This window comes from Rhincodon typus, chromosome 39, assembly GCF_021869965.1.
Source record: "Rhincodon typus isolate 14 chromosome 39, sRhiTyp1.1, whole genome shotgun sequence".
NCBI lineage: Eukaryota > Metazoa > Chordata > Chondrichthyes > Orectolobiformes > Rhincodontidae > Rhincodon > Rhincodon typus.
In genome coordinates this window covers 10,000,490-10,028,368 of record NC_063370.1, presented here as the reverse complement: position 1 = coordinate 10,028,368, position 27,879 = coordinate 10,000,490, and the positions used below count along the sequence as shown (strand labels likewise).

The 27,879-nt window shown below is 43.9% G+C and overlaps 1 protein-coding gene and 1 long non-coding RNA gene across 2 annotated transcripts in view; one reads left to right on the top strand and one right to left on the bottom strand.

The window, feature by feature from the left end:
- Positions 1-22,200, top strand: part of capn12 (calpain 12) — a 46,822-nt gene extending 24,622 nt beyond the window's left edge. Inside the window, exons 9-21 of the mRNA XM_048618271.1 lie at positions 269-423; positions 4,302-4,465; positions 7,804-7,815; positions 10,027-10,235; positions 11,486-11,522; positions 12,175-12,243; positions 12,387-12,432; positions 18,189-18,250; positions 18,676-18,747; positions 19,418-19,496; positions 20,232-20,348; positions 21,303-21,349; positions 21,725-22,200. Of these exons, the coding sequence (XP_048474228.1) occupies positions 269-423; positions 4,302-4,465; positions 7,804-7,815; positions 10,027-10,235; positions 11,486-11,522; positions 12,175-12,243; positions 12,387-12,432; positions 18,189-18,250; positions 18,676-18,747; positions 19,418-19,496; positions 20,232-20,348; positions 21,303-21,349; positions 21,725-21,751 (1,096 nt within the window). The 3' untranslated portion in view covers positions 21,752-22,200. The remainder of the gene's footprint in view (positions 1-268; positions 424-4,301; positions 4,466-7,803; positions 7,816-10,026; positions 10,236-11,485; positions 11,523-12,174; positions 12,244-12,386; positions 12,433-18,188; positions 18,251-18,675; positions 18,748-19,417; positions 19,497-20,231; positions 20,349-21,302; positions 21,350-21,724) is intronic.
- The window catches only part of LOC125487297, a 55,370-nt gene extending 29,937 nt beyond the window's left edge, over positions 1-25,433 (bottom strand). The window contains exon 1 of the long non-coding RNA XR_007265784.1: positions 25,346-25,433. This is a non-coding gene — a long non-coding RNA (uncharacterized LOC125487297). The remainder of the gene's footprint in view (positions 1-25,345) is intronic.
- Positions 25,434-27,879: the final 2,446 nt, after the last annotated feature.

Sequence of the window (27,879 nt, the reverse complement as noted above, 5' to 3'; positions counted from 1 at the left end):
GTGTTCATCCAGCTCTACACCTTGTTATCTCAAGGAAGATTACTTCTGTTTTAACGCTGGGATTGGTGTTAATCGGTGGGGCTTGGAAAGGTTCAGACACCAATTGTTCCCTTGGTTTTTAAAGTAGAACTCTCACTGCAAATAGAGATTTTCCACCCCTGCCAGGTATTAAGTGCAGAGTCGAGTGAGTGCAAGAGGCACTTTGTTAGCTTTCTGATCTTTTGCCTTGTGTCTTACCACATCTCCACCACTATCCCCTCTCATACAGGATGCCAGCCAAAATTCTTGTTGAGAACTTCACCCGGATTGAGCTGTGTAATCTGCAACCTCTCTGCTCACATAGCACCGACTGCATCTGGACCATTACCTCTCATGAGGGGAAGTGGATGTCAGGAATCAGTGCTGGCGGATGTACTAACGAAGGTAAGGGTATTATTGTCAGAAGCCAGTGTGCCCTGTGCCTCCCAAGCCCTTACTCCCTTAGTGATTGGCACTAAATCTTACAAGTTCTGAGACCCTGGTAAAGGGGCAATGCCCAGGTTGGCAGGTACCGAGTTTGAAAAAAATTCAAAACCAAGATCTGATAAATGAATATCATTACAACCTACGTGTATTGATTCTCAAGCTCTACTATTCCCTGTGTTTCAATGTTCCTGATTTCCAAAGCAATGTGGTTCAGTCTTAAAACCCCTCCCCCGCAAAGGAGGCAGTTATGTGTAGGGAGTTAGGAGGAGTCAGCTCTGGACTCAATCTGTCATGTGCTCTCTGGCAAACTGGATCCTGGGCCATACTTACATACTGTGGGTAGAGTTCAGTTTCCAAACACAGTAGGTAAGTCAAGTCAGTGCATGTTATGATGCAGCAGCAATTTGGGCTGCGGAAGAGAAGGGAAGGGGGCTGTTGGTAATGTGCCTGACAGCACAAGAGAAAATAATTCCTATCTTCACGATCACTTTAAAATCAGAATTATAGGATGGTTGTATGACAGACGGAGGCTGTTTGGTCCATCATGTCAACAGCATTTGAGCAATTCCCTTCCCACCATTCTGTAACTTTCTCCTCCGAAACCCTGTACATTCTTCCTTTTCAGATAAAGACCCAGTTTCACCCTTGAAAACTTCACCTGAACCTGCCTCCCCTGCACTCTCAGGCAGTACATTGTGTACATTAGGCTCAGATCCCACTGCTCCTGCACCCCCTTTGGTTTTGTACCCTTTTATTTATGTTGTCACTGTTCCGACTACCTTGCAATTCTCTGCATTGAATTTAATCTGCCACTTGCTCATCCGTTACACCAACCTGTCTGTGCCATATCCTTTAAGCAAGTTCTGGCCTGTGCTCGACTGTGAGCATGCTTTTTCAAGTGGGATTTCAGAGGAGATTAAGTCTCTCTGCAGACAAACCCTGTTAGTGAAATGGCACCCACAGGTGATTAACAGACTGTCTAATCTACCTAAACATGTTGTGCAATAGTTGCACAAACATACCGAAGTTTGTCACATTCCAGATTCAAGGGAAATAGTGGGGTGTTGGTAATGTTGCTAGATTAGGAAGCCCAGGTTAATACTCTATTGATTTAGGTTCAAGTCCATTTAAACTCAACAATTAAATCTGGAGCTTTAAAGTTAACCTCATACCATAACCACTATCATTGATTATTTGTAGAAACCCATTTGGTTCACTCAAGACTTTTACGGAAGGAAATCTGGCCTACACGTCACTCCTGATGCACGGCAATGTGGTTAACTTTGCAATGGAACAATGGGTACTTAGGTACGGTCAACAAATGTTGGCCCTGTCAGCAATGCCCAAATCCCATGTAAGAATAAAGAAGAACCCCCTTTCCACACCTTGCTTCTTTCCTTTGGGATTGAAGATCAAGCCTGAAATTCCACTCAGCATTAGAGGCTATTAAGAATCAGAAGATTATGTGTTTGGGTCTCACTCCCATCAACCAGGCTGACACTTCCAATGCCATACTGAGAGAATGGAGCAGTGGAGGTGCCATCTTTTGGATCACAGGTTCATGGCCCATGTGGACAGGAAATGTCTTGGCTAACCTTTCTCTTCAAATCTCCAAGCAAAAAGAACAAGCAGGCAGCTAGAAGTATACTGTGCAAAATTGGTCTGCCATACATTCATATTTCAACAGTGACCACACAAGAGAAGGGGTTAATCTCAATTTCAGTTGTTTGCAACAATCTGAGAATGTGATCAAGGAGCTTCCTAAATGGATGAGCTAGTGCCAGTGTGATGCTCGCTTTGTAAATCATGGGAAAGTAAGGTGGCAGACATGCTTGAGGGAGGGTGTAGTTGAGACACAGAACTTCTGGAGTGCTCAATGCATGCAAGCTGAGGTTACAGCATGTGGAGAGGGGTGTAGCTATTCTCTTCAGGAGGGGTGAGTGGAAACATGGGGAACCTAGCATCACTGGGCAAAAGATGAAATACAAAACACTAATGGTTGATAATGCTCAATTACAGAATGGTTACAGATACAGAGGAGCCCATTCAGTGCCAACCCTCCACAAGAGTAGGCCAGCAAGACCCACTCCCTCAGCTGTCGCCAGTAACCGCCAAATAATTTCTCTTCAGATAACTATCCAATTCTCTTGTGAAAGCTTTGATTAAGGGGAGGTGATGTCACCATCATTGTGGAAAGCTAGGGAAGAAACTGTAGGGCGCCAAGCAGAGATACCTGTATCAATGACAGCCACGTTCGAGGTGCTTGAAGACTGGAGAATGGCTAATGTAGTGCTATTATTTACGAAGGGCTGCAAGGGAAAGCCAGGGAACTACAGACCTGAGCCTGACATCAGTGGTGGCTAAGTTGTTGGAGGAGATTCTGACAGACAGGAACTGCATGCATTTGAAAAGGCAAGGACTGATTAGGCAGAGACAGCATGGCTTTGTGCACGGGAAATTATGACTCACAAACTTGATTGAGTTTTTTGAAGAGGTGAGAAGACAGATGAAGGCACATCGGTAGACGTTGTCTACGTGTACTTTAGGAAGGCCTTTGACAAGATTCCACATGGTAGATTGGTTAGTAAGGTGAGATCACATGGGATCTAGGGAGAGCTAGCCAAATGGATACAGAATTGGCTTGATGGTAGGAGACAGAGGGTGGTGGTAGAGAGTTGTTGTTCAGACTGGAGATCTGTGACTAGCGGTGTGCCACAAGAATTGGTGCTGGGTCCACTGGTGGTCGTCATTTATATAAATAATTTGGATGAGAAGAACGTAGAAGGCATGGTTAGTAAGTTTGCAGATGACATCAAAGTTGGTGATACAGTGGACAGTAAAGAAGATTATCTCAGAGTACAACGGGATCTTGATGATCTGGACCAGCGGGCCAAGGAATGGAAGATGGAGTTTAATTTAGATGAATTTTGGTAAGACAAACCAGGGCAGGACTTATACAGTTAATGGTAGAGCCCTGGGAGTGCTGTCAAATAGAGAGACCTAGGGGTGCAGGTACATAGTTCCTTGAAAGTGGCATCACAGGTAGAAAGAGTGGCGAAGGCGGTGTTTGCCACGCTTGCCTTCATCGGTCACAGCACTGAATAAAGGAGTTGGGACATCATATCAGGGCTGTACAAAACATTGGTAAGGACACATTTGGAGTACTGTGTGCAATTCTAGTCGCTCTGCTATAGGAAGACTGTTATTAAACTGGAAAGGGTGGAAAAAAGATTTACAAGGATGTTACTGAAACTGGGGGTTTGAGTTATCAGGAGAGACTTGATAGGCTGGGGCCTTTTTCTCTGGAGCGTAGCAGGCTGAAGGGTGACCTTAAAAAGGTTTATAAATTTTTCCCCAGGAGCCAAAACTAGAGGGCACAGGTTTAAGGTGAGAGGGGAAAGATTTCAAAGGGACCTGAAGGGCAACTTTTTCACAAAGAGGGTGGTGCGTAAATGGAACAAGCTGCCACAGGAAGTGGTAGAGGTGAGTACACTTATATTTAAAAGACATTTGGACAGGTGCATAAATAGGAAAGATTTAGAGAGATATGGGCCCAATACAGCCAAATGGGACTAGTTCAGTTTAGGAGATCCGGGTGGCATGGATGAGGTAAATCAAAAGGTCTGTTTCCGTGCTGTATGACTCTATGAATCTAGTTGTACCATCACTTGACTAATAATCCAGGATCCCAGGTTAAGGTTTTGGGGCATTGGTTCAAATCCTGCTGACTGGTGCTGAAATTTGAATTCAATAAAAAAACCTGGACAAAGAGTTCATCTAACGGCAACTAATCGATTATTCTTTCTGGATTTCTCTACCCTCACCCCCAAACCCAGACACATTTTCGACAAACCCTCAGTTCAGACTGAGGCTATTTGAGACGGATGATGATCCGGATGATGATGAGCTCACCTGCACAATTGCTGTGGAACTCCTGCAGAAATATCGTCGCAAGAAAGATAAGATTGATTTCTACCACATCGGCTTCTACATCTACGCAGTGAGTGATCTAGTGATACATGATGTGGGGATATGGAGCGATCTGGTGACCATGTGATCGACATAACGGAGAATCTAATATATCATGTAAATGTGTTAACACATGGAGCTGTATAACAAGATAGGCCAGTGCACAAGGACCTTAGCATTTTATACCTGGGCTTCTCAATGCGGTGTTTAGGGTCGAAAATCTGGGGCTGGGGTTGGGACATTTTCAAGCCCCAAAATGAGGTGACATTTTGCTTGTTAAAAGGTAGAGTTTCTCATTGAGGTTACCTAGGTGTTCCAGCTATTCATCTAAACAATGGGTGGGGGCTCTTGTGTTGTGGTAGTAGGGTCCCTATCTTTGAGCCAGGAGACCCAGGTTCAAGTCCCTCCTGCTCCAGAGGTGTGCCATAACATCCCTGAATAGGTTGGTTAGAAAATATTGAAAACAGTGTTACACAGAAAGCTGAATATATTAGGCAGGCCGTTACACAGGCAGCTGTATATATTAAATTATGTTACACAGAGCGCTGTATACAGTAAACGGTATGTTACACAGTGAACTGTAAATATATGTCACACAGATATCTGTATCAAACTGTGCACATCCTTTCCTGTTGGACTACTGCAGGAAACTCCTCTGAACACAACTTCAGGACACTATTTTCTTAATTAACCTGTTCCAGTATGTTACAGTATACATCTGGAGCAGGTGGGACTTGAACCCAAGACTTCTAGCCCAGGGGCACTACAAGACAGCCCAAGAGCTGTAAATGCTAATTAGATGTTTCCATACACCTCGACAATGACTCCCCATAACTTTTTAGTTGAAGCGAAGCCCCTCCAAAACATTACCGCTTACTTTAAAAGTCGACCCCCTCCAACTCCTTTTTAACCTGAAGATTCTCAGAAAATCGACTTTTACACAAGTATGCACGGAATCTTCTGGGAATCTATATCGACAACATTCAAAGACCTTTCTTTATCTCCCATATTCCTCAAAACATTCAGCCAAACTGTTAAACTCAAGTCAAGTATGACCAAATTAGTCTGATCAGCACACATTTATTCTCAATGACATTACTCCCACCAATTAGATTCTAGTAGCTCCTTCAGAACAATTTTCTAATAAAAAAGTTAATTGTGGGATGTGGATGTCACTGGCTAGACCAGCATTTATTGCCCAGAGGGCAGTTAAGAGTGAACCACATTGCTGTGGGTCTGGACTCACATGTAGTCCAGACTAGTAAAGATGGCAAGGCATCAGTGAAGCAAATGATTTTTTAAGAAACAATACCAACCCTAATGTGAGATTTTATTAAATTCAAATTTCAGCATCTGATGTGGAATACAAACCCACCTACCCACATCTTCTGGATTACTAGTCCAGTGATATTACCACTACACCAGACTTGAACCTCGATGAGCGCAATAGCAGGGCAGACGAATGGTTAAACTCAACATTTTAACCACAATTATCTCTGACTTAGTTAAACAGAGAGGAATCCAGGTTTGTAGATGACATTAGATTAGGAGGGACAATTAGTAACTTAAAAATAAGGAGTCTTCTATTTGAGACAGAAATGAGAAGAATTTCTATTTCTCCCAAAGGTCAGGATGGGAATCATTTTTCTCTTAAAGGGTGGTAAGTCTGTGGAATTTTCTTTCCCAGGGAGGAGGAGGCAGGCTTATTGAATACCTTTAAGGCAGGATGATTTGGGAGTTAGGACAAGTAAATCATGATGGAACAACAAATAATCAAGAAGGCTAAAGAAAGTTTGACCTTTATCAAGAGGGTGTTTTCATTTCCTAGGATCTGTTGGAGATGCCCAAGACCAAATGGAATTAGGGAACAATTGATGGTTACAGGTTAAGTAAGGGATAATTAGGTAAAAGTTGGGTGTTTTATATTTTTTTTACCTACTTATGGCAAACAAGTAACGGAGAACTGTGTCTGGAGTTTTGTGACATGCAAATTGGAATAAAACTCGACTCCTTAAAGCCTGTCCACCATCTACAAGGCACAATTCAGGAGTATGATGGAATGCTCCCAACTTGCTTGGATGACTGCAGCTCCAACATGATTAAAGAAGCTTGACACCATCTAGGACAAAGCAGCGCACTTGATTGGTACCATTTCCACAAACATCCAATGCTCAGTAGTAGCAGTGTATACCATTTATAAGATACACTGTAGCAATTTTCCAAAGATCCTTAGACAACACCTTCCAAACCCATGACCATTTCCAACTTGAAGGACAAGTCAGCAGATACATGGAACCACCACCACCTGCAAGTTCCCCTCCAAGCCATTCATTATCCTGAGTCAGAAATATATCATTCCTTCACTGTTGCTGGGTCAATATCCTAGAATTCCCTCCATAATAGCACTGTGGAATAACCTGGACTGCAGCACTTCAAGAAGGCAGCTCACCACCACCTTCTCAAGGGTAAGGAGGGATGGGCAATAAATGCTGGTCTAGTCAGTGATGCCCACAGGTGAATAAAAAGGAAGCGTACGACTGGACTTTGTCTGAACAAAAGTTGCTGCAATATAGAGTGGAGAAAGTGAGTCTACAATTGTGTGGAGCCTCAGTCAGCTTCCACCTGAACACCTCACTTCAAGAATGATATACTGGTTTGGAGGGGATACAGCCCAGATTCACCAGAATGATTCTAGGGTTATGGGTTTTGTTTATGTGGATGGGCTGCACAAACCTAGCTTGTATCTTCTCAAGATAGTAAGAACTGACAATGCTGGAGTCAGAGATAACACAATGTGGAGCTGGATGAACACAGCAGGCCAGGCAGCTTCAGAGGAGCAGGAAAGCTGACGTTTCAGGTCAGGACCCTTCTTCAGAAATTTTAGCTTTCCTGCTCCTCTGATGCTGCCTGGCCTGCTGGGTTCCTCCAGCTCCACACTGTGTTGTATTTCTCAAGTTTGGAAGACTGAGATGTGACTATTTAAAGAACTCAGTGGGACAGAGAGGCAGGAACGATTTTCTTTTTGGCAGGAGCTGTGACAATAACAAAATTGGAGCTGGCCAATTTGGAGGGAAATTAGGAAGCAGCTTTCACAAGAAAGGGTTTCTGGGGTCGTCACCTCTTTCAAAAACCTGTGGACAGTTGTGAACAACAAGAGTTTTGGTGAAGAAAGTTGCCAGATTTGTCAAGGGTTACACCACAGTGACAAAATGGGGTCGTGAGATGCAGCTCAGCCATGATCTAACTGACTAGCAGAATAAGCTTAAGGGGCTGAATGGCCTCCTCCTCTGTCTGTGCACTGAAAAAAGTTTTGCGGATGAACTTTGTGCATGTTCTCAGGACACTAACCTCACTGTGTTTCTCTTGCAGGTCCCTCAACAGGTACGTATCCAGCTACCCTATTACAACATGGAGAATCACAGGACAGTCACAGCGCACAGGAAGACCATTCAGTCCACTGGGTCTGTGCTGATCCGTTCCAAGGAAACTGCAGCTAGTCCGACCCGTGCCCTTTTCATGTAACCCTGCAAGTTTTTTACCTTTGAGTATTTGTCCAATTCCTTTTTGAAAGCCACGATTGAAGCTCTCTCTATCATATTCTCTTGCAGAGAATTCCAGATCCTAACACCTCACTATGTAAAATATCTTTCCTCGTGTGGCTCTTCGTTCTTTTGCCTTTCGCAGACGCCATTCGCTTCTCATGTCTGCACTGGCTGCCTGTGCATCCTAACTTGACTCCAATCTCCCAGCCTTTCCCTGTAACTCTGTGTATTGTTTCAATTTAAATAATAATCTCAGGCCCCTCTTGAAAGCCTCGACTTTATTTCCAAACCCAGACCACTCACTGTGTGAAAATGTTATTTTCTCACCTCATATTTGCTTCTTTCGAAAATCATTAAATCTGTGCCCTCTAGCTCTTGATCCTTTTATGAGCAGGAATAGTTTATCCCCATCTACTCTATCCAGGCCCTTTATGATCTTGAAAACTTCTATCATCTGTCCTTTGTTCTGGAACCCCCTGTCTTTAGTGACTCTCTGAACTCCTTCAATCTTTGTTGAAAATAACTACTAAATCTGGTAAGTCTGATAATGACACTTCTTTGGAACACAGAACACTCCTGACAGTTCCAAAAACAGTGATTCCAGACTCCTAGCATGAACTCTGTTCCTCTATCCACAGGTGCTGCCAGACCTGCTGAGTTTCTCCAATAACTTCTGTGTTTGGTTTAGATTTCCAGCACCCAAAGTATTTTGCTTTTATTTGGGACAAATAACAACCTTTTTCATTTCAGGAAGTCATTTCTTAAGAGTTATTTTCACTGTCGCAATTTCAAGCTCCTCTCGCGTATCTTATGGTGTGTACGGGATTTGAAGTGCGTATCTTAGTATGCAAACGCTTTATCAGTTAAGACTGACTGGAAGAAGCTAACAGGTCTCTAACTTATCTTCGACTCATTTCTCGTCTTTTTTCATTCATTCATGGGATGTAGTCATCAGTGGTTGGCTATTCCTAACTGCCCAGAGTGCAGTTAAGAGTCAACCCCATTTTTCCCTAAAGGACATCAGTGAACAGATAGGTTTTACAGCAATCGTCAGTAGTTATAAGATCACCAAATCATCAGATCAGCACGTTATTCCAGAATTTATGGAATTCAGAGTTCACCATCTGCCACGGTGGGATCTGAACTCATGTCCCCAGGACATTAGCCTGAAGTTCTGGATTGCTAGTCCACTGACATTACCATTGCCTCCCCATTTTTATTTTCTTTTTCTTTATTCATTCACAGGATGAGGGCATCGCTGGCCAGGCAGCATTTATTGCCCATCCCTATTTGCCCAGAGGGCAGTTAAGAATCAACCACATTGCTGTGGGTCTGGAGTCACATGTAGGCCAGACCAGGTAATGATGCCAGTTTCCTTCCCTAAAGGACACTAGTGAACCAGATGGGTTTTTCCGACAATCAACAATGGATTCGTGGTCATCATTAGGCTCTTAATTCCAGATATTTATTGAATTCAAATTCCACTATCTGCTGTGGTGGGATTCAAACCCAGGTCCACAGAAAATTACCTGGGTCTCTGGATTAACGGTCCAGCGATAATACTACTAGGCCATCACCTCCCATCATCACCTCTGTTGATGATGTCCAGCTTCCTTTCGTATGCCCACAACAACTGATACCTTACCGTTTCAGGGCTCTCTCTAGCCCAAAACCCCACATCATGGGTTTGGTTATAAGATGATCGAGAGCAGGAGTCCACATTATTGTTGGTGAGTTTTGCAGGGGTCCGTCCGTGCCTTGGTATCATGGAACATTTGGAAACCAGCCCGGTGCCAAAGTAACCATCTCTCTCTTTCCTGGCAATGCTCCATCTCAATCACATGAGCTGATCAAAAAGCAAGGGAGCTAAACCAAGTCAGAGAAGGGTAATGGCTCAGTGAAGTTAATTAAGCAAGGCGTGAATGAGTTGGGACTTGTGCTGCAGTTTTTTCAGTGACAGGAGCATGGGAACGGGAGTGGGGTAGCTTGTAATCACATGTCTGCTGTAATGAACTGATTCACTCACACCTTGAATAACTATTTCATCAAGTTTCAGAATCAACACTCCCGTTTCGGCAGAAAGTTCTTCCGTAAGTACCACCCAGTGTTTCACTCGGGCAATTTCATCAACTCCCGTTCAGTGGCAAGGCGGCTGCAGCTCCCTCCTGGCGAGTACGTCATCCTGCCCACCACCTTCAGTAAGAATGAGGAGGGGGAGTTCTTTCTGCGGATCTTTGCAAAGAAGAAGAACGTCTCCAGGTACAGCGTCAGAAGCCAGCATTGTACCTCTGGTGGATGAAATCATTTCCCACCCTAATCCCAGCCCCTGATCAACTCAACATCCAGTGTTCAATAAAGAATCTCCCAGCTCAATCATTATGCATCGCCAGGATGTGATATAGATCAAATTAAAAACTCCTGTCTATAGGCGCAAGGGGATGATGGTGGCATGACATTAATGTCACTGGATGCAATATCTGTCATGGGTCACATGATCTGGAATCAAGAGCTTGTCTCTGTGACAGTGATCATGAAACTATGATCAATTGTCATAAACCCCATGTGTTTCACCAATACCCTTCAGGGAAGCAAGTCTGCCATCTTTTCTCAGTATGGCCTACACATGACTCCAGACCCACAGCAATGGGGTGGACTTTTAACTGCCCTTAGAAATGGCCTAGTGAGTCACTGAGTAGTATTCTAGAAGGTGGCTCATCACTGTCTTCTTAAGGGTAAATAGGGATATGCCATAAATGCCTCACCAGTGACCCACTAATATATGTGGCTTCCAGTTCATGCAAGGGCAAAAATACATTTAGGAGTATCGGTTAGGATTATTAGTGTAGTGCGCTGTGTGGACTGGAAGCTTTATATATTAGTACTCAGGGCACTGTTCTTTGCAGACAGAAAGAATATGTACATGCTTTGGAGATAGTAGGAACTGCCAATGCTGGAGAATCTGAGATAACAAGGTGTAGAGCTGAACGAAAACAGCAGGCCAAGCAGCATCAGAGGAGCAGGAAAGCTGACGTTTTGGGTCTGGACCCTTCTTCAGAAAAAGTGTCCAGACCCGAAACGTCAGCTTTCCTGCTCCTCTGATGCTGCTTGGCCTGTTGTGTTCATCCAGCTCTACACCTTGTTATCTATGTACATGCTTTGCACCTGTTTCAACTCAACAAAATAGGGGACAGCCATTTTGCTGTTCATTTATCAGGGCAATGCTTTAACTAATCAGAACTAACCTGTCCGACTTAAAAATTTAAACAATGACTGACAGTTAACTGTCAATCATGATTAGTTGTGCTTTCTCCATAGCAACATTGCTACCAATCAGAGTCTACTTGCCTACCAATCAGCTCTCTCCTTTCATACAGTTGATTTTCAAGTTCCTCAATCTGTTTATGAAACAGTTATATAAATTTGTACATCACATGACTAATGCAAAAAAGTGAACCAATAAATAAAAATTCCGCTGTTCTTTTACTCATCGGCTTTTATTTTTCTTCCAGGGAGAACAGCACCACCACTTATGCCTTCAACCCACAGGTAATTGTAACAGAGGACAAGCTGCATAGGTACTTGGGTCAGTGTCTCTGTAAACACTCTTGAGGACAGGTTAGATACAGAATAAATCTCCTTCTATACTATCTCATTAATCTGTTTAAACCTTAATCTTTTCTCTACTGGAATGTTTTCCCTTTATTGCATTGAAAAGCACCAGTTTCCTGATTGCTGAAAGAGTGAATATTCTGTAACTGTCAATACTTCTGTCCACTGGTTTTCGCAAGACGAGAGGGACCAGATTGTGTTCACATTGAGGTACCTGGGCCTGCACTGACTGACCAGTCATTGGCAGGCAGAGCATGGGACTGGTAGCTACATCCAGGCATGGTGCCACGGAGGTACAATGCTGTGCAGACCCTACCAGCTGATCAGCTGGTGTTTTCCTCTAACCACTGGGGGCTAGTGGCAGCAAGAGGGCTTATAATAGTCCCTAAAAAACAAAACCTTGTGGGTAACCTGAGTTTTAATTTGAGACAATTTCTGAAACAAAAGGAGGGTTCTGGCTGCACAGTGGCAGTTCTGTGCCCACCTTCTGTACACACAAACTACAGAAGCTGATTCTTTATCAAATTCACGCAATCCTCTGCAGTTTTGACTTGATTTGACCTCAAATTCTGCCTTTTCCTTATTCCAGGTCAACTGGACAGAGGTTGATGTTGACAGCAAGAGCACGTTAAATGTGCTGAGAGATGCTGTAAGTGAGGTATGTTTCTCTGCGAAGGTGACTGCCAACTCCTTCAGGTAGCTTCACAGCCACTGGTTACTGCTCACTGACTGTGGGTTAATATTGGGGCTTGCTGCTTATTGTTAGGGCTATGTTGTGATCTCTATATTTCTGTCTTACAGACGGACACTCTAAGTGCCTCAGAATTCATGGAGTTCTTCAATTCAGGTCTGTCAAACCTCAAGATCTTGTGAGCGAGTGACACCCCCCTCCCTTTCAGCCAACAGTGTGAACGAGTGACCTGTCCTCTGACCAACAGCATGAGCAAGCAACTGGCTTTCTGCACAAGTGTCAGTGTTCTCTCCCCGAAACTTGAGTCCCCCTGACCAGTTTTAGTTAGCAATCAACTGAAATTAACAATTTAAATTCTATTGTTTTTAGCTTTAAGCAGCATTTTAGGAGGGGCAGTTGGGATTAAATAAAGAAGCAGCTCAAGCTGATTCCTCATTAAGCAGGTCAGATAGCCCTTTTCTGTTAGGCAATAAGGCCAAAAGAAATAGGAACAAGAGTAAACTTTTCTGTCCCTCGAGCATTCTCCGCCATTCATTAGAGTCAAATTCCTAGGAGTGACGATCACCAACAATCTGTCCTGGTCCACCCATGTTGACAATACAATCAAGAAAGCACAGCAATGCCTCTAGTTCCTCAGAAGGCTAAGGAAATTCAGCATATCCATGAAGATGCACCATAGAAAGCATCTTGTCTGGATGCATCACAGCGTGGTATGGCAACTGCTCTTCCCAAGACTGAAAGAAACTATAGAGTTGTGAACACAGCCCAGTCCATCATGCAAAACAGTCTCCTATCCATTGACTTCAACTATACAATCCTTCCCGCTGAATTGAGAAAACACCCAACATAATGAAAGACCTCTCTCACCCTGATTATACTCTCCTCCACCCTGTTCCATCAGGCAGAAGGTATAAAAGTTTGTATACATGTACAAGCAGATTTGAGAACTGCCTTTCCCCACTGTTAGCAGACTTTTGAATGGACCTCTTTAAAGTTAATACTGATCTCTCTCTGCACCTTCTTGGCAGCTGTAACATTGTATCCTGCACTCTATTTTGTTACCCTGATGCACTGGTATAGTAAAGCCTGTCAGACTAACTTTCCACTGTACCTTGGTACATGTGACAATAATAAATCATATCAAATCAAAATCAAAAAATTCATGTCCACTTCCCGCCCTTTCCATGTAACCCTTGATTCTCCTGCTGATCAAGAATCTCAGCCTTAAAGACGCACAAGATCTCTGCCCCCACAGCTCTCTGAGGCAAGGAGTTCCGAAGACACTCAATCTTCTAAGAGAAGAAATTCCTCCTCAAGTTATAAATTGGAGCCCCTTTATCCTGAGACTAAGCCGCCTAGTCCTAGTATTACAATATATGAGCAGCTAGCTTTTGGACTTAAGTACAACTTACAATAGAGTACTGGGGTTGGATGATAAATGGAATTAGGGGAAGAAGGGAAATAGGGTGCTCCATTGCTTTTGTTTTTCCTAGTTATTTCAGTCTCCAGGAAGTGATTCTTACCGTGCTACAGAAGAGGAAGCTAGTTATTTGGTAAGTATCTGGTAAGTAACTAAGATTTATTCTATTCCTAAGGTTCAACATTGAACTACAATAGGTAGACAGTTAATAAAATATCTTAAAAACAAGTAAATAGAGAATTGACTAAAATAATGAAGTAGAAAACATTAAGGGTGGCAGGAGAGATGTTGTGTCACAGCTGCAGCACACGGGAGCTCCTGGATGTCAGTTTGGTCCAGGACAAACATTTGAAGTTCGATCAGTTTCAGCTCAGTTAGGAGCCTGACACTTAACTGTGGATGGTGTGCTCTCTATGGGAGAGGAAGCTACTGAATTCTTTGATGAAGGAGGTTGGCTCATCTGATTTGGTCAGTATTTAGTGCCAGGAGACTGTGACTGCAACTGAGGCAGATAAGGGGATCCAGAGAGTAAGAGTGCAAGAGCCTCAGCCTTTCCAATTATCTCGGGGTAATGACTTGAAAGAAATTCTGGGATTTGCATTTTAAATCAATGAAAACCCATGTCTCCTTTCTAACTGATTAAAGATTCAACAGGAGGCAGTCAGCGAGCCATTTTTCGGGCTGTTACCTTTCTGCTTATAAATTCTGTGTCGGTATACCTCCTCTTCCACACTACACCTGAGGAAGAAGCACAGCTCTGAAAGCTAGTGTTTTCAAATAAACCTGTTGGACTATAAACCAGTGTTGTGCAATTTTTGACTTTGTCAACCCCAGTCCAACACTGCCACCTCCACATCATGGTTTCCAATTGTCCAACAGGTTTGCGATTCTTTCAGCTTGTATGGATGAGAGTGACAGCTGCAGAGCTAACTGACCACGGCACAGGAAGCCATTCAAGAGAAAGTAAGAAGGAATGTAGTGGTAATGGTGGATAGAATAGTGCGGAATTGACGCTATTCTCTGTGGCAAACAGCGATAGTCCAGACAGCTGTGTTGTCTGCCCAATGCCAGGGTTCAGGACATTAGCTCAGGGCTAGAAAGGAACTTGCAGTAAGAGAGGAAGAATCCAGTCATTGTGATCCATGTAGGTACCAAAACACAGGTAAGGAAATTCTGCACAAACTGTATGAGGAGCTACACACCAAATTAGGAAGTAGAACCTGAAAGGTCATAATTTCTACATTATTACCGGAGGCACATGTAAAGTGGCACCAGGCAAATCAGAAAAGAGACAGGCATGTGTATCTCAAAGACTGGTGTAGGAGAAGTGGGTTCTGCTTTCTGAGTCATTGGCACCAGTACAGGGGAAAGGGGGATTTGTACCATTAGGACAATTTTCATCTGATTCATGCTGGGGCTGGTGTTCTTGGCAACCATTTAATTATGGAAATAAAGAGGATTTTAAACCAAATAGTGAGAGCAAGGGATCAAATTTAGGAAGATGCAGTAAATCAAAGAGTACAGTCAAGGCTAAAGAGAAAGGTATTAATATGGAAAATAATAAACAGATTATAGTAAGAAAGGGGTGAATGAATCTAAGAGTCAATCAACAGATATGACCAGAATATACCAAAAACTATAAAATGACAAAACTAATGGCTCTGTATATGAATGCACATTGCACTTGAAACAAAATAGATGAACTGAGAGCATAAATAGAAATTAATAAGTACGATTTGGCAGCCATTACAGAGATTTGGCTGTAGGACAATATGGAATGGGACTTGCATATTGAAGAGTACAGAGTATTTATGAACAACAAGGTACCAGGAAAAGGTGAAGGAGTAGCTCTGTTAGTTAATGATGGTATTAATAAAATAGTGAAGGCTGGCCTAAATTAGGGAAACCAGAACGTGGAACAGGTTCAGGTGGTGAGAAATGATAAAGGTACAATGTTACTTGTGAAGTGATGTACAGATCCTTTAACAGTAACCAGATTTTAGGGTGCAGAATATAGAAAGAATAAGAGCCTCTCATAAAAGATTGGGACCTTGGCTGTTTGCAGTTTATATTAATACTTGGATGAAGGGATGGAAGATGTGTAGCTAGACTTTCTGATGACACAGATAGATAGGAAAGTAATTTGTGATAGCGACATGAGGAGGCTACAAAAAGATACAGATTGATGAAGTGAATGTGGCAAATTGTGACAAATGGAGAAAGCATGGGAAGGATATTATTAAGCTAGAGAGGGTTCAGAGATTTACCAGGATGTTGCCAGGTATGGAAGGTTTGACTTATAAAGAAAGGCTGGGACTTTTCTCACTAGAGCATAAGTTGAGAGGTGACCTTTTAGAGGTTTATAAAATCATGAGGGATATAGATAGGGTTAATGATAGGTGTCTTTTCCCTAGGATTGGGAATTTCAAGACTAGTAGGCATATTTAAGGAGAGAGGAGAGATATTTAAGAAAGACATGAGGGGAAAGTTTGTACACAGAGGGTAGTTCGCGTGTGGAATGACCTTCCATAGGAAGTGGTGGATGTGGGCACAGTCACAACGTTTAAAAGATACTTAGATAAGTATACGAATAGGAAAGGTTTGGAGGGATATGGGCCAGGAGCAGGCAGATGGGACTAGCTTAGTTTGGGATTATGTTCAGCATGGACTGGTTGGACCGAAGGGTCTGTTTCCATGCTATATGACTATAATTGAGAAAATGTGAAATTGTCCATTTTGGCAGGAAGAATAAAAAAAATGAAGAAAGTGGCTAAATGGTTGCAAGATTGTACAGTTCTGAGATGCAAATGGATCTGGGTGTCCTAATGCATGACATGTAAGATTAGCATGCAGGATTGTGAGGGGAACGGAATACAAAAGTAGAGAGGTTATGCTTCAGTGATACAGGGCACTGGTGACACCACATCTGCAACACTATGTACAATACTAGTCATTTTATTTAAGGAAGGATGAAAAAGCATTGGAAGCAATTCAGAGGAGGTTTGTCAGGCTATTCCAGGTTTGCTGGAATGGGCAGGTTGTCTTATGAGGAATGGATGGACAGGCTAAGGTGATATCCGGTGGAGTTTAAAAATGTAAGAGGTAATCTGATTGAAATCTATAAATCCTGAGGGGTCTTTAAAGGACAGATGTGGAGAGGATGTTTCCTCTTACGCAAAAGTCTAGAACTGGGCTTAAATAGTCTAACAGTTTAAAAATCTTGGGTTTCACATTTAAACCAAAGATGAGGTGAAGTGTTTTCTCTCAGAAGGTCAAATGTCTTTGGAACTCTCTTGCTAAAAAAGTGGAAGCAGAGTCTATGAAAATTTTTAAGGCAGAGGACGATAGATTCTTGTTAAATAAAGGGGGTGAAAGGTTATCAGAAGATAGGAGAGCAGATTTAAAGTTACAATCAAGTAAGACATGATCTTATTGAATGATGGAGCAGGCTGAAGAGACCGAATGGCCTGCTTATGCTCCTTGTTTGTACGTTTGGAGAAGAGTTTTGAACTTCATTTCTAACAGGTTTGGTTCTGGTTTGTTTGGTTGATCTCTGATTCCCCACCCACAATTACAGTCTGGATACTATACGGTGTTCAATTATTTTGAGTGTGAAAACTATTGGTATTGGCTGACCATTAGCACAGACAAGAAGGTAACTGACAGCTGGTTTGACTGAGTCACATTTGGGACCAGAAACAAGTGATTGTGGAAATGTAGGATGCCTCAGAGTATGGAAATCACCTCCACCCTGACACTCACCCCACATCACTGGACCACCCACTGCATAGGCATGCACCTGTCAACCACTGCCCACACGCTCTGTTAACCGTCCAGCAGAGTACGTGTGTGTGCGTGTGCGTGTGGGGAGGATGTACCCTGGCCACAGAGGGTTGTTTCTGGGGTATGAATAACTTTTCACCAAACCTTCCCCCCCCCAACTCCTTCACAGAGCCTAAAGCAACGACAAAGCCAAACAATGAACAATCTGTTTGCTGATACCAACAATCTCTTAATGATTGTCAACTGCGCGTGTTCACTGCTGAATACTTCCAAATGCATTTACTTCTACAAATTGCAATAAGTATTCCACGTTGTCTAACACAGTATTTATATTGACACTTTAATTCATTAGTTATCGGTCATGTTTTGTTTGAATAAATTTGAGATATCCCTGCTAGTGTACATGCTCATGGATGTCAGCAAGCTCAACCACAGGTTCAAATTAATCAATTTTGAAAATTAATTATTTCATTGTCTTTCTCCCTTTCTTTGCATTTCTCTTTTTGTGTCTGTCCCTTGCTTTATCTGTCTCTGTCTCCTTGACTCTTCCTCTCTCTGGGTCTCTGGTCAATTGACATGATCCTTGGTTACCTTTTGTTGGTTTCTTTCTCTTGGTCTCATTCTGACTCAATTTCTGTCTCTCTCCTTCTTTCTCTCTGTGTGTTTTTCTTTCTCGTGCATCCCTCTATCGCTCTCCCTTCCCCAACAGCCAGCTCTGATGCATATCACCTAACTCTGGAGACCTGCTGCAGTTTGGTGTTTGCAGTTAATGTATCTTTTACTGAAGCCACTTGCTAAATTTGTGAAATCATGCTGTAGTAGTGTGGGTTAAAGCCAGAAGAAATCAGAGTTAAGAGGGTACAGTGGTCACTGTGCCACAAATGGAGGGGGCAGGATGGAAGTGACTAGGATGAGATCCGAAGGCGGTGCATTGAGGTGTTGGTCTGGGATGGTGTGAGCTGGGGTGGGAACAAGAAGCCGACAGCCACACCTCCCCCACTCTTGCTGGCTGTTTCCAGACCTGGAGTTTTATAAATTGTGGACACGATCAGTCACAGAGTGACGGAAGATTCCAGAAGGGGCCTAGTTGGGCCTCTGCTGGAAAATGGGTTGGTCTGTGTTGGGAAAACTGATGGGCAAGTTGGTTTTGGGATTGCTAAAGGTTTTGGAGATGAACCTTAACAGTTAGTATCCAGTCCACTGGTCAACACAGCTGCCTCACCCCTCAGGAGATCAAACTCATGGTGATGCACATGGAAAAAATGCAGGTGAGGACATCATCCTGCAAAGGGAGAGACGTGAGAGAGAGTGGGAGAGGGTGTGGGATGGAGGAATGGGAGAGGGAGGGGGAGACAGACAGGGAGGGAAGAGTGGAGGGAGAGATGAGAGTGGGAGAGGGAGAGTAAGAGGAAGAGAGAGGGAGAGTGGGAGAAGAAGGCAGAGGATGGGAAGTGGGAAGAAAGAGTGGGACAGATGGGGGACTGGCAGAGAGAGGATAAGGTAGGGAGATACAGTGGAGGGCTTTTGTGAGGGAGGGATAAAGAATGGGAGGAATGGTGGAAAGATGGAGTGAGGTGAGGAGGAGGGAGTGGAGTGAGCGAGGAAAGTAGGAAAGGGAGAAGACACAGGGACGGTGGAAGGATGGGGGTGTTTGGGAGTGAGACTGAGGGAGAGGGAAAATGCAATTGTGAGGGAGGGAGAGTGTCAGGGAGGAAAAGAGATAATGGGAGGGGGAAAGAGAGAAAGTGGAAAAGGGTGGGGAGGAGGGAGTGTCAATGTGGGGATGGGGAGACCATGAAGAAGAGAATGTGTGAAAGTGGGAGTGAGAGTGACAGGGAATAAATCATTCCGCAGAGAGAGGCTGTAAGACAGTAGTAATGCTGCTAATAGCAAGACATTGGGCATTTGTGGAGGGTTAACGATTGTTTGTGATCATAGGGTATATTTGACCAGTTTGTGGACAGTGAGACTGGCCTGATGAACTCCCACGACCTACGCCCTGCATTGTCTGACGCAGGTGAGGTTAATCTGTAAGGTTGCAGCTTGTACATTTTTTGTCTATAAAAAGCCACCTTCCAGAATCTCCAAGGAGTGAGATAAGTCAGAGAGGAAGGGCTGAGAAGCCATAAGTTGGCTCGCAGACCCATTAACCAGCACAAGTGAAACAGACAGTATCATGAGCACCCAGGCTAGACTGTCAACCTCTCAGCTACACACACTCCTCCCCTCTTACAACCCTGTGATGGATCCTGTGTGAGGGTGAGGACAATGACCTCCTCAGCCACCTGTCCTGGGAAACTGGGGGTCTCCCTGGGGATCAGTGGGGCTGGGAGGAATATTTCCCACCATCCTATCTGGGTGGCTAAGTATCCACCCTCTGTCCATAGGTCAGCTGTAGCTCAGTAGACAATGACTGCACAGCAAAGGTCCAGGTTCAAGTCCCACTCCAGGATTTAAACACAGAAATCAAGGCTCATGCTCCAATGCAGGACTGAAGAGCAGACACTGTCCCATGGTCAGTACTGAGGGAGTGCTGCACTGACAGGAGGGTCAGTACTGAGGAACTGCCACACTGATGGAGGTATCGCCTTTTAGTCGAGATATTAAATCAAGTGATCCAACTGCGCAATTGTGAACCCTGTTGACTGTTTAAGGGGTCACGAAAAGTGCAATATAAATGCAGATTTTCCTCTCTTACCAGTCTTCAAGCAGCCCCCCTTTTATAAAGAACATTTCTTTCTTTCTTTCCCAGGGTTTGAGTTGGATTCGAAGGTTCACCACGCACTTTGGATGCGTCACAGAACCAGCATGAACACAATTTGCTTCAGTCATTTCGTCAGCTGTGTGGCCAAGCTGCAGAAGCTCTTTGGTGAGCAAACTCCACTACCATCGCTCAGTAGCAGCAGTATTCTGCAGTGGACTGCAGAAATTCACCCAACAGCCTCAGACAGTATCTTTCAAATGCAAAACCACTTCCATCTAGAAGAAAAAGGGCAGCAGATATACGGGACACCACCACCTTCAAATTTCCCTCTAAGCTACTCCGTACCCTGACTTGGAAATGTATTGCTGTTCCTTCACGGATGTTGGTTCAAAATCTTGTAATTTCCTCTCTAATGGCATTGTAGGTAAACCCAAACAGGTGGACTACAGCGGTTCAAGAAGGCAGCTCACCGCCACCTTCTCAAGGGCAACTAGGGACGGGCAATAAATGCTGGCAAACCAGTGACGCCCATATCCCATAAAAAGAGTTTTTTTTTAAAAATCTGATCCTAATTTCCTTCATCAAATTGGCATTTTCTTTCAGCAGTTTTGTCCAGCACTCAGAGTCCAGCAGTGGGAAAGTGGACCTTCAGATGAATTCATCCAGTATCAGTGGACCTCAGACTGCACTCCATCACTGTCAGCTATTGCCAATGGGTCTCACTCTAGGTCAGGCAAATATGGATTCAAAGCGCGCGTCACACTGTCGGAGGGTCAGTGTTGAGGGCGCACCTCACTGTCAAATGGTTGGGACTGAGAGAGTACCGGACCATTAGAGGGTCAGTACTGCGAGAGTGCCGCTTTGTTGGGAAGTAAAAATTGGCTGCCACTCAGTAATCAGTGATTATATTCCACTTTATGTGATGTCCTGAGTTCTTGTTAGGTACTGCATCAATGAAAGTCATTAGTTTTGACTGGTGAAATTTCCCAGCTCTGCCTGATTTTTCCATGCTTGACAGATGATTCTGGGATCCCCTGCCCCACTGGTATATAGTCCAAAATGTCACTCATTGTCCCTGGCTGCTTTCATTTGACTAACCATCAATTTCTTTCATTTCAGCTATTTATGGGAGGTTGAAGAACCCACAGCCGAAAGCAATTGATCAGGTGATTCACTGTTAGTGCAGCAGACAAGGGGTTTACATAATCTTCCAGGTGGTTAGTCTCACTTGGGACAGGGGCTGTCTATGCCAGACCAAGTCAGGAGGGGGGTCCATTATACCTTTGGAGGAAGGAGGGGGGTCCAGCCCCACCCAGGACAGGGTGGAGGGGGGAGATCCAGTCCCGCCCATGATTTTGGCGGGGGGGAGGTTCCAGTCCCGTCCGCGACAGGGTGAAGTGGTGATCCAGTCCCTCCTGAGACAGGGTGGGAGGTCCAGTCCAGTTAGTGACTGGACAGAACGAGAAGTGGGAAGTGCCTGGGAAGTGGGATAGGATGGTGGTGGGAAGCTGTAAATACTTATTTTTCTTCTCTTTTCCCAGTGGCTCTTGCTGTTTATTGGGATCTAATGTTTGCTGAGATTTTTTGGGCTTGGACTGGCTTCAGCAAGCATGGCAAACCATCAGACGCAGATATATGAGATCTCCCGAGCATTTACACTGGAGTGCAGACTTTGTTTTACTCTGCTTTCAACTTGTATTTAATCTTGAAAAAGGATGCTCAGGTACAGTCGAATACTACTGTCTCCAAGATGCACTGGATCTGAACCCTTCCCATTCTGAGTTTCAACTCAGACATCCCAGCGCTGATGGGTCAGACAAACCTGACGTTCCCTCAGTGCCTGCTGCTTGGGTTTCTGACGCACCTTTCTTCTATATAAGTGACTGCACGTGAGGGTTATTGACACTGTGGGTCTACTTCAGCTGGGGACTGGGATAACTATACGTGTTGCCAACATATAACACTGCATGTTATTACTTGTGGTGGGATTCATAGTAAAATCAGATGTTGCAAAGCACTTTTTGAGTTTCTTTTGTCATAGATTTAGCAGGCGGGCAGCAAGATATGTACAAAACTGCAGAATATACAGCATCAGCTCCTGTGTACACTGTAACAGCGAATATTTACAGGGTTCCCCAGGCTTGTGTCATACTTGGTGATTCCGTGGGCAGATCACAATTACAGGGTGTCCCGCAGGAGTATGTCAATATTTACACAGAGTCCCAGGAGTGCATCAGTGTTTACAGGGAGTCCTCAGGGACTGTTTCAGTATTTGCAGTGAGTCCTTGGGGTTGGGTCAGTTATTACAAGAGGTTCCTCGGGAGTATATCAGAATTCCGAGGGGATCCCTGGGAAATGAGGGATTTCGGAGGGAGCAGTTGTTGTATTTATATGAATTCCTATCACTCAAATCCAATAACTTACATTTATTTAGCACCTGTACTTTGTAAATATTGCAAGGCATTTCACTGGTGAGTAATTGTCTCCAAGTCAATGAAGAGGTGGGGGAGGGGTTGTGTCTACTGTCTACCCCAATTTGAGATTATTGAGTTTGAACTTCGATCAATGCCTGTGCTCTGGTCACCAACCTCCTGCTTGTGTTTGCCTTACACAGCAACTTACTCAATCCCCACTCACTCAGGAAGATCTGTAGCCACTTCATCTGCCATCTCCTGGACAGTACACGACCATCTAACATTCTCACCAGTGCCCACATATGATGATATTGTCAGATTCTGTTCTCCCGTCCCTTCAAAACATCCTTGACCCTTCCACTATTACAAATGTGAGCTCATCTTGATCTTCCCTGTCCTTTCTAATGTCCCTGAGCATGATATCACCTCCCACATATGTGCCCAACTTTCCTGGAACACCGTGGGTTAATCCCTCCGCACAGGTTCCAACCTTGGGTAGCCCCACCTCAGCCATCCTCTGAATTTTCACTGCCACACCATAGGCAGTCATGCTTTCAGTTGCCTGGGCCCCATGTTCCTGGATGTGTATCTCCGCCTCTAGACCTCGCTTCCTAACTGAAGACACATCTTAAGAACAATTTCCTTAATGAAGCTTGTTCATTCACTCAGATATGCCCTTATGTAAAATACTGCTTGATAATCAACCTCTAAGGCACCATAAAGATAGTTTATAGCTAATAGCACATGGGATCCAGGGCAATTTATCAAATTGGATCTAAAATTGGCTTAGTAGCAGGACACAGTGGGTGATGGTCGAAGGATATTTTTGTGGCTGTTTGTCTCTGTCCAGTGGCATACCAAAGGGTTCAGTGCTGGGTCCCTTGTTGTGTGTACCAATGATCTAGAAATGAATATAGGAGGCACAATTTGCAAGTTCACAGAAGACACAAAATTTGGTGGTGCAGCAAGTATCGAGGAGGAAAGCCTTACACTACAGGAAGATACAGATAGGCTAGTCAGATGGGCTGAACAGTGACAAACGGAATTTAATCCTGAAAAGTCTGAGGTGATGTATTTTGGGAGGACTAACAAGGAAAGGGAATACATGATGAACGGTAGGACCCTAGGAAATGTAAAGGGGCCTTTGTGTGCACGTCCATAGATCCTTGAAGGCATTAGGACAGATAGATAAGGTGGTTAAGGAGGCAAATGAGATACCTGCTTTTTTTAGTTGAGGCAGTGAATACAAGAGCAATGAGGTTATGTTGGAGCTGTATATAACATTAGTTGGGCCATAGCTGAAGTACTATATGTGGTTCAGGTCACCACACTATAGGAAGTATATGATTGTACTAGAGAGGGTAAAAAGAAGCTTCACCAGGAGGTTGCCAGGGCTGGAGCGATTCAGCAATAAATCCTTCTCTGCAGCCGTAACTTTACATTCCTCGCTCTGTTCAATTACCCTATGATCTTTGTATATTATGATCCACTTGTACTGCACTTCAAACAAAATTTTCATTGTAGGTAGGTACATGTGACAATAATAAATGAAATAAAATCAAATGCCTCTATTTAAAATGGAGTAAAATATTAACATGAAAATTTATTGGAGAAAGATGCATGGCGAGATGGAGGAATGCCTTGAAGGGCATGGATTTTTCCCAGTTGTCTGAGATTTACCAGGATGTTGCTGGATTTCAGTTATAAGGAGAGGTTGGATAGGCTGGGACTTATTTCACTGGAGGATAGGAGATTGAGGGGTGACCTTAAAGAAGTTTATAAAATCGTGAGGGTTATGTATAGGGTGAATTGCAAAGGTTTTATCCCCAGAGTTGGGGAGTTCAAAACTAGAGGGCATAATTTTAAGGTGACAGGACCTGAGGGGCAACTATTTCACACAGAGGGTGATTCGTATGTGGAACGAACTTCCAAAGAGAGTAGTAGCTGGGTACAGTTACGACACATAAAAGACGTTTGGACAGGTACATAGGAAAGGTTTAGAGGGCTATCGGCCAATGGCAGGTAAATTGACTAGTTTAGTTTGTGGCACTTGGTCAGCACAGACAAATTGGACCAAAGGGTCTGCTTCTGTGTTGTATGCGTCTATAAATGGTAAGAGACTAGATAGACTGGGAAATAGTAGGAACTGCAGATGCTGGAGAATCCGAGACAACAAGGTGCAGAGCTGGAGGAACACAGCAGGGATGCTGCTTGGCCTGCTGTGTTCATCCAGCTCTGCACCTTGTTGTCTTAGATAGACTGGGGCTGTTTTCTTTAGGGCAGAGAAGACTCAAGGGGATCTGATTAAAGTCTACAAAATTATAAGGAGCATAGACAGGGAGAAACCATTCCCCTTAGTTGAGGAGACAGTAAGCAGGGGGCACAGATTTACAATAAGGGACAGGAGGTTTTGAGGGCAAGCGAGGAAAATATTTTTCACCCAGAGAGTGGTGGGTATCTGGAACACACTGCCTGAAATTGTAAAGGCCGAAACCATTATAATATTTGCAAAGTATTCAGATGATCACTTGAAATGCCACAGCATTCAAGGCAACAGGCCTTGTGCTAGGAAATGGGATTAGAATAGATAGGAGCTTGGAGACAGGAGTGGACACGATGGGCCGAAGGGCCTCTTTCTGGGCTGTTAAACTCGACAATGCGAGATACTGTTTCACGCCTTCGATGAAATGTGAATGTTTGGGCAGCAGGAACGATTGTGGGGGGCGGAATATGGAAAAGATCCGTTACCTGAGACTGACTCACGGCCGCCAGCTTCGACGAATCGAACTTTCTAGAGTAACGGAGGGGTTCAGGGCAAACAGGAAGTGCTCCTGCGTCACCAGCGGCGGGGTGAGGGTTATGCTTCCGGCCATTGTTGACATCTGTTTGTGTAAAACAAGTGCTAGGCAACAGGGACACACACACACACACACAGATATACATACTCTCAATTTCTCTCTCTCACACTTAAATATATACAAATATTCAAGCTCATGCATAACCAATCACACTTAATCTCACACACACACTGACACACTCAATCTCACAGACACACACTGACACAATCTCACACACACACATTGACACAATCTCATATAGACACCCAATCTCTCACACACATTGACACACTCAATCTCGCACACACTGACACAACCAGTCTCACATAGACACTTAATATCACACACACAATGACACACTCAATCTCACACACACATTGACACAAATCAGTCTCACATAGACACTCAATCTCACACAGACACTCAATCTCACACTCATATACCCCTCCTGTCTCATCCTTTCAAGTCCATGAGGCTCCCCTTCCTCTGAACTCCTCCCAGGACTGTTTGATTTTACAGATCATCCCGAGGGTACCCTATCGTAATCAAGATCAAAACAACTTGGATGTGAAGAAGGCAACAGCAGAACAGGTGACCACATATTTAAGCATTGCCTTATAGAAAGAAGGACTGCATTTATAAAGTGTCTTTCTTGATCAAATGACACCTAAATCCCCTCCTCACACTTTGGAAGTTGTAAATGCCAGTTTGCACAAAGCAGCCTTCCAGATTGTGATTGTGACCAGATAGTGATTGTGACCAGATAGTCCTCTTGCGGTGAGATTCTCTTGCACTTTCGGTATTTACTTCAGATCTCCAGCGTCCACAGCACTCTGCTCTTTATCTTTTTGGTGATGCTGGTTTAAGGGCAGAGGGAGGGAATTCTGGTGCTTGTTTGGGTGGAGGTGGGATGCCACAGAATCGGAATTGGCAAAATAAAATGAAATTAGAGGACCAAGGAGGATCATAGGTTTTGAATGAATTACTGATTTTTTATTCATTCATGGGATGAGGGCATTGCTGGGCAGCCCAGCATTTATTGCCCATCCCTAATTGCCCAGAGGACAGATAAGAGTCAATCACATTGCTTTGGGTCTGGAGTCACGTGTCAACCAGAACAGGTAAAGATAGCAGAATTTTTTCCCTGAAGGGCATTAGTGAACCAGATGTGTTTTCCGACGATTGACAATGGATTCATGGTCATCATTAGCCTCATAATTCCAGATTATTTTTATTGAATTCAAATTCCACCATCTGCCATAGCAGGATCCAAATCTGGGTCCCCAGAATCCTAGGTCTCTTTATTAATTGTCCACCGATAATACCACTAGGCCAGAAATACTGGAGATACTCAGCAGCTCTGGCAGCGTCTGTGGCAAGAAAAATAGAGTTGATGTTTCAAGGCCAGTGACTTCTGAACTGTTTTAATTTTACTCAGTTAATGATTTCCTCTCTGTATCTTGCATTGACACCCACTGTTCTGAAAAGAACTAGCAAGTCAACAGGGTTAAAACGTCAACAACAGCAACAAACCTATAGTGCCTTTAAATGAATGAAACATCCCAAAGCTATTTCACAGGTGCTTTACAAGACACTCAAAGACACTCAAGACACTTAAGAAATGTCTTAAAGGAACCCATAGAGTTACAGTCTACATTAGCAGTAAATGTGACTATTCCAATGCAGCAAAATAAAACAAAGAACTGTAGGTGCTGGAGATCAGAAACAAAACAAAACAGAAATTGCTGGAGAAACTCAGCAGGTCTGGCATCATCTGTGGAGAGAGAGAAACAGAGTTAACCTTTCATGTCCAGGAATCTTTCTTCACTTTTGGCTGCCCTTCTGCATTCCACATTCCACAAACCTGAGGCCAACCAAAAATCTGTGGCCAGTGTCTGAACTTGCACTAGGGGTCTCATTCACCCTGAGAATTGACTTTGGGCCCGTCAAGGCACTGGTTCCACTGAATCGGTTAGGTCAGCTGGCTGGTTTGTGACATACAGTGATGCCAACCGTGTGGGTCCAATTCATGCAGCAGCTGAAGTTACCATGAAGGGTTCCTCCTCACGCCTGTCCCCTTACCTGAGGTTGTGGTGACCCTCATGTTAAACAACCAACAGTCATCCCTGTCTCTCTCAAATAAGAGAACAGCCTCCTCTGGGACTGTGGTGACTTTACATATTTTATGAGACAATCTTTGACACCAGACCATATTAGAAAATATTACAAAGTTTGTTCCAAGAGGTAGGCTTTAAGGAGTGCAGCACAGTGGCTTAGTGGTTAGCACTACTACCTTACAGCTCTAGGGACCAGGTTCAATTCCACCCTTAGGTAACTATCCACATAGTCTGCACATTATCACTGTGTCTACGTGAGTTTGCTCCAGTTTCCTCCCACAGTCCAAAAATATGTAGTTTAGGTGGATTAGCCACAGTAAATGCAGGA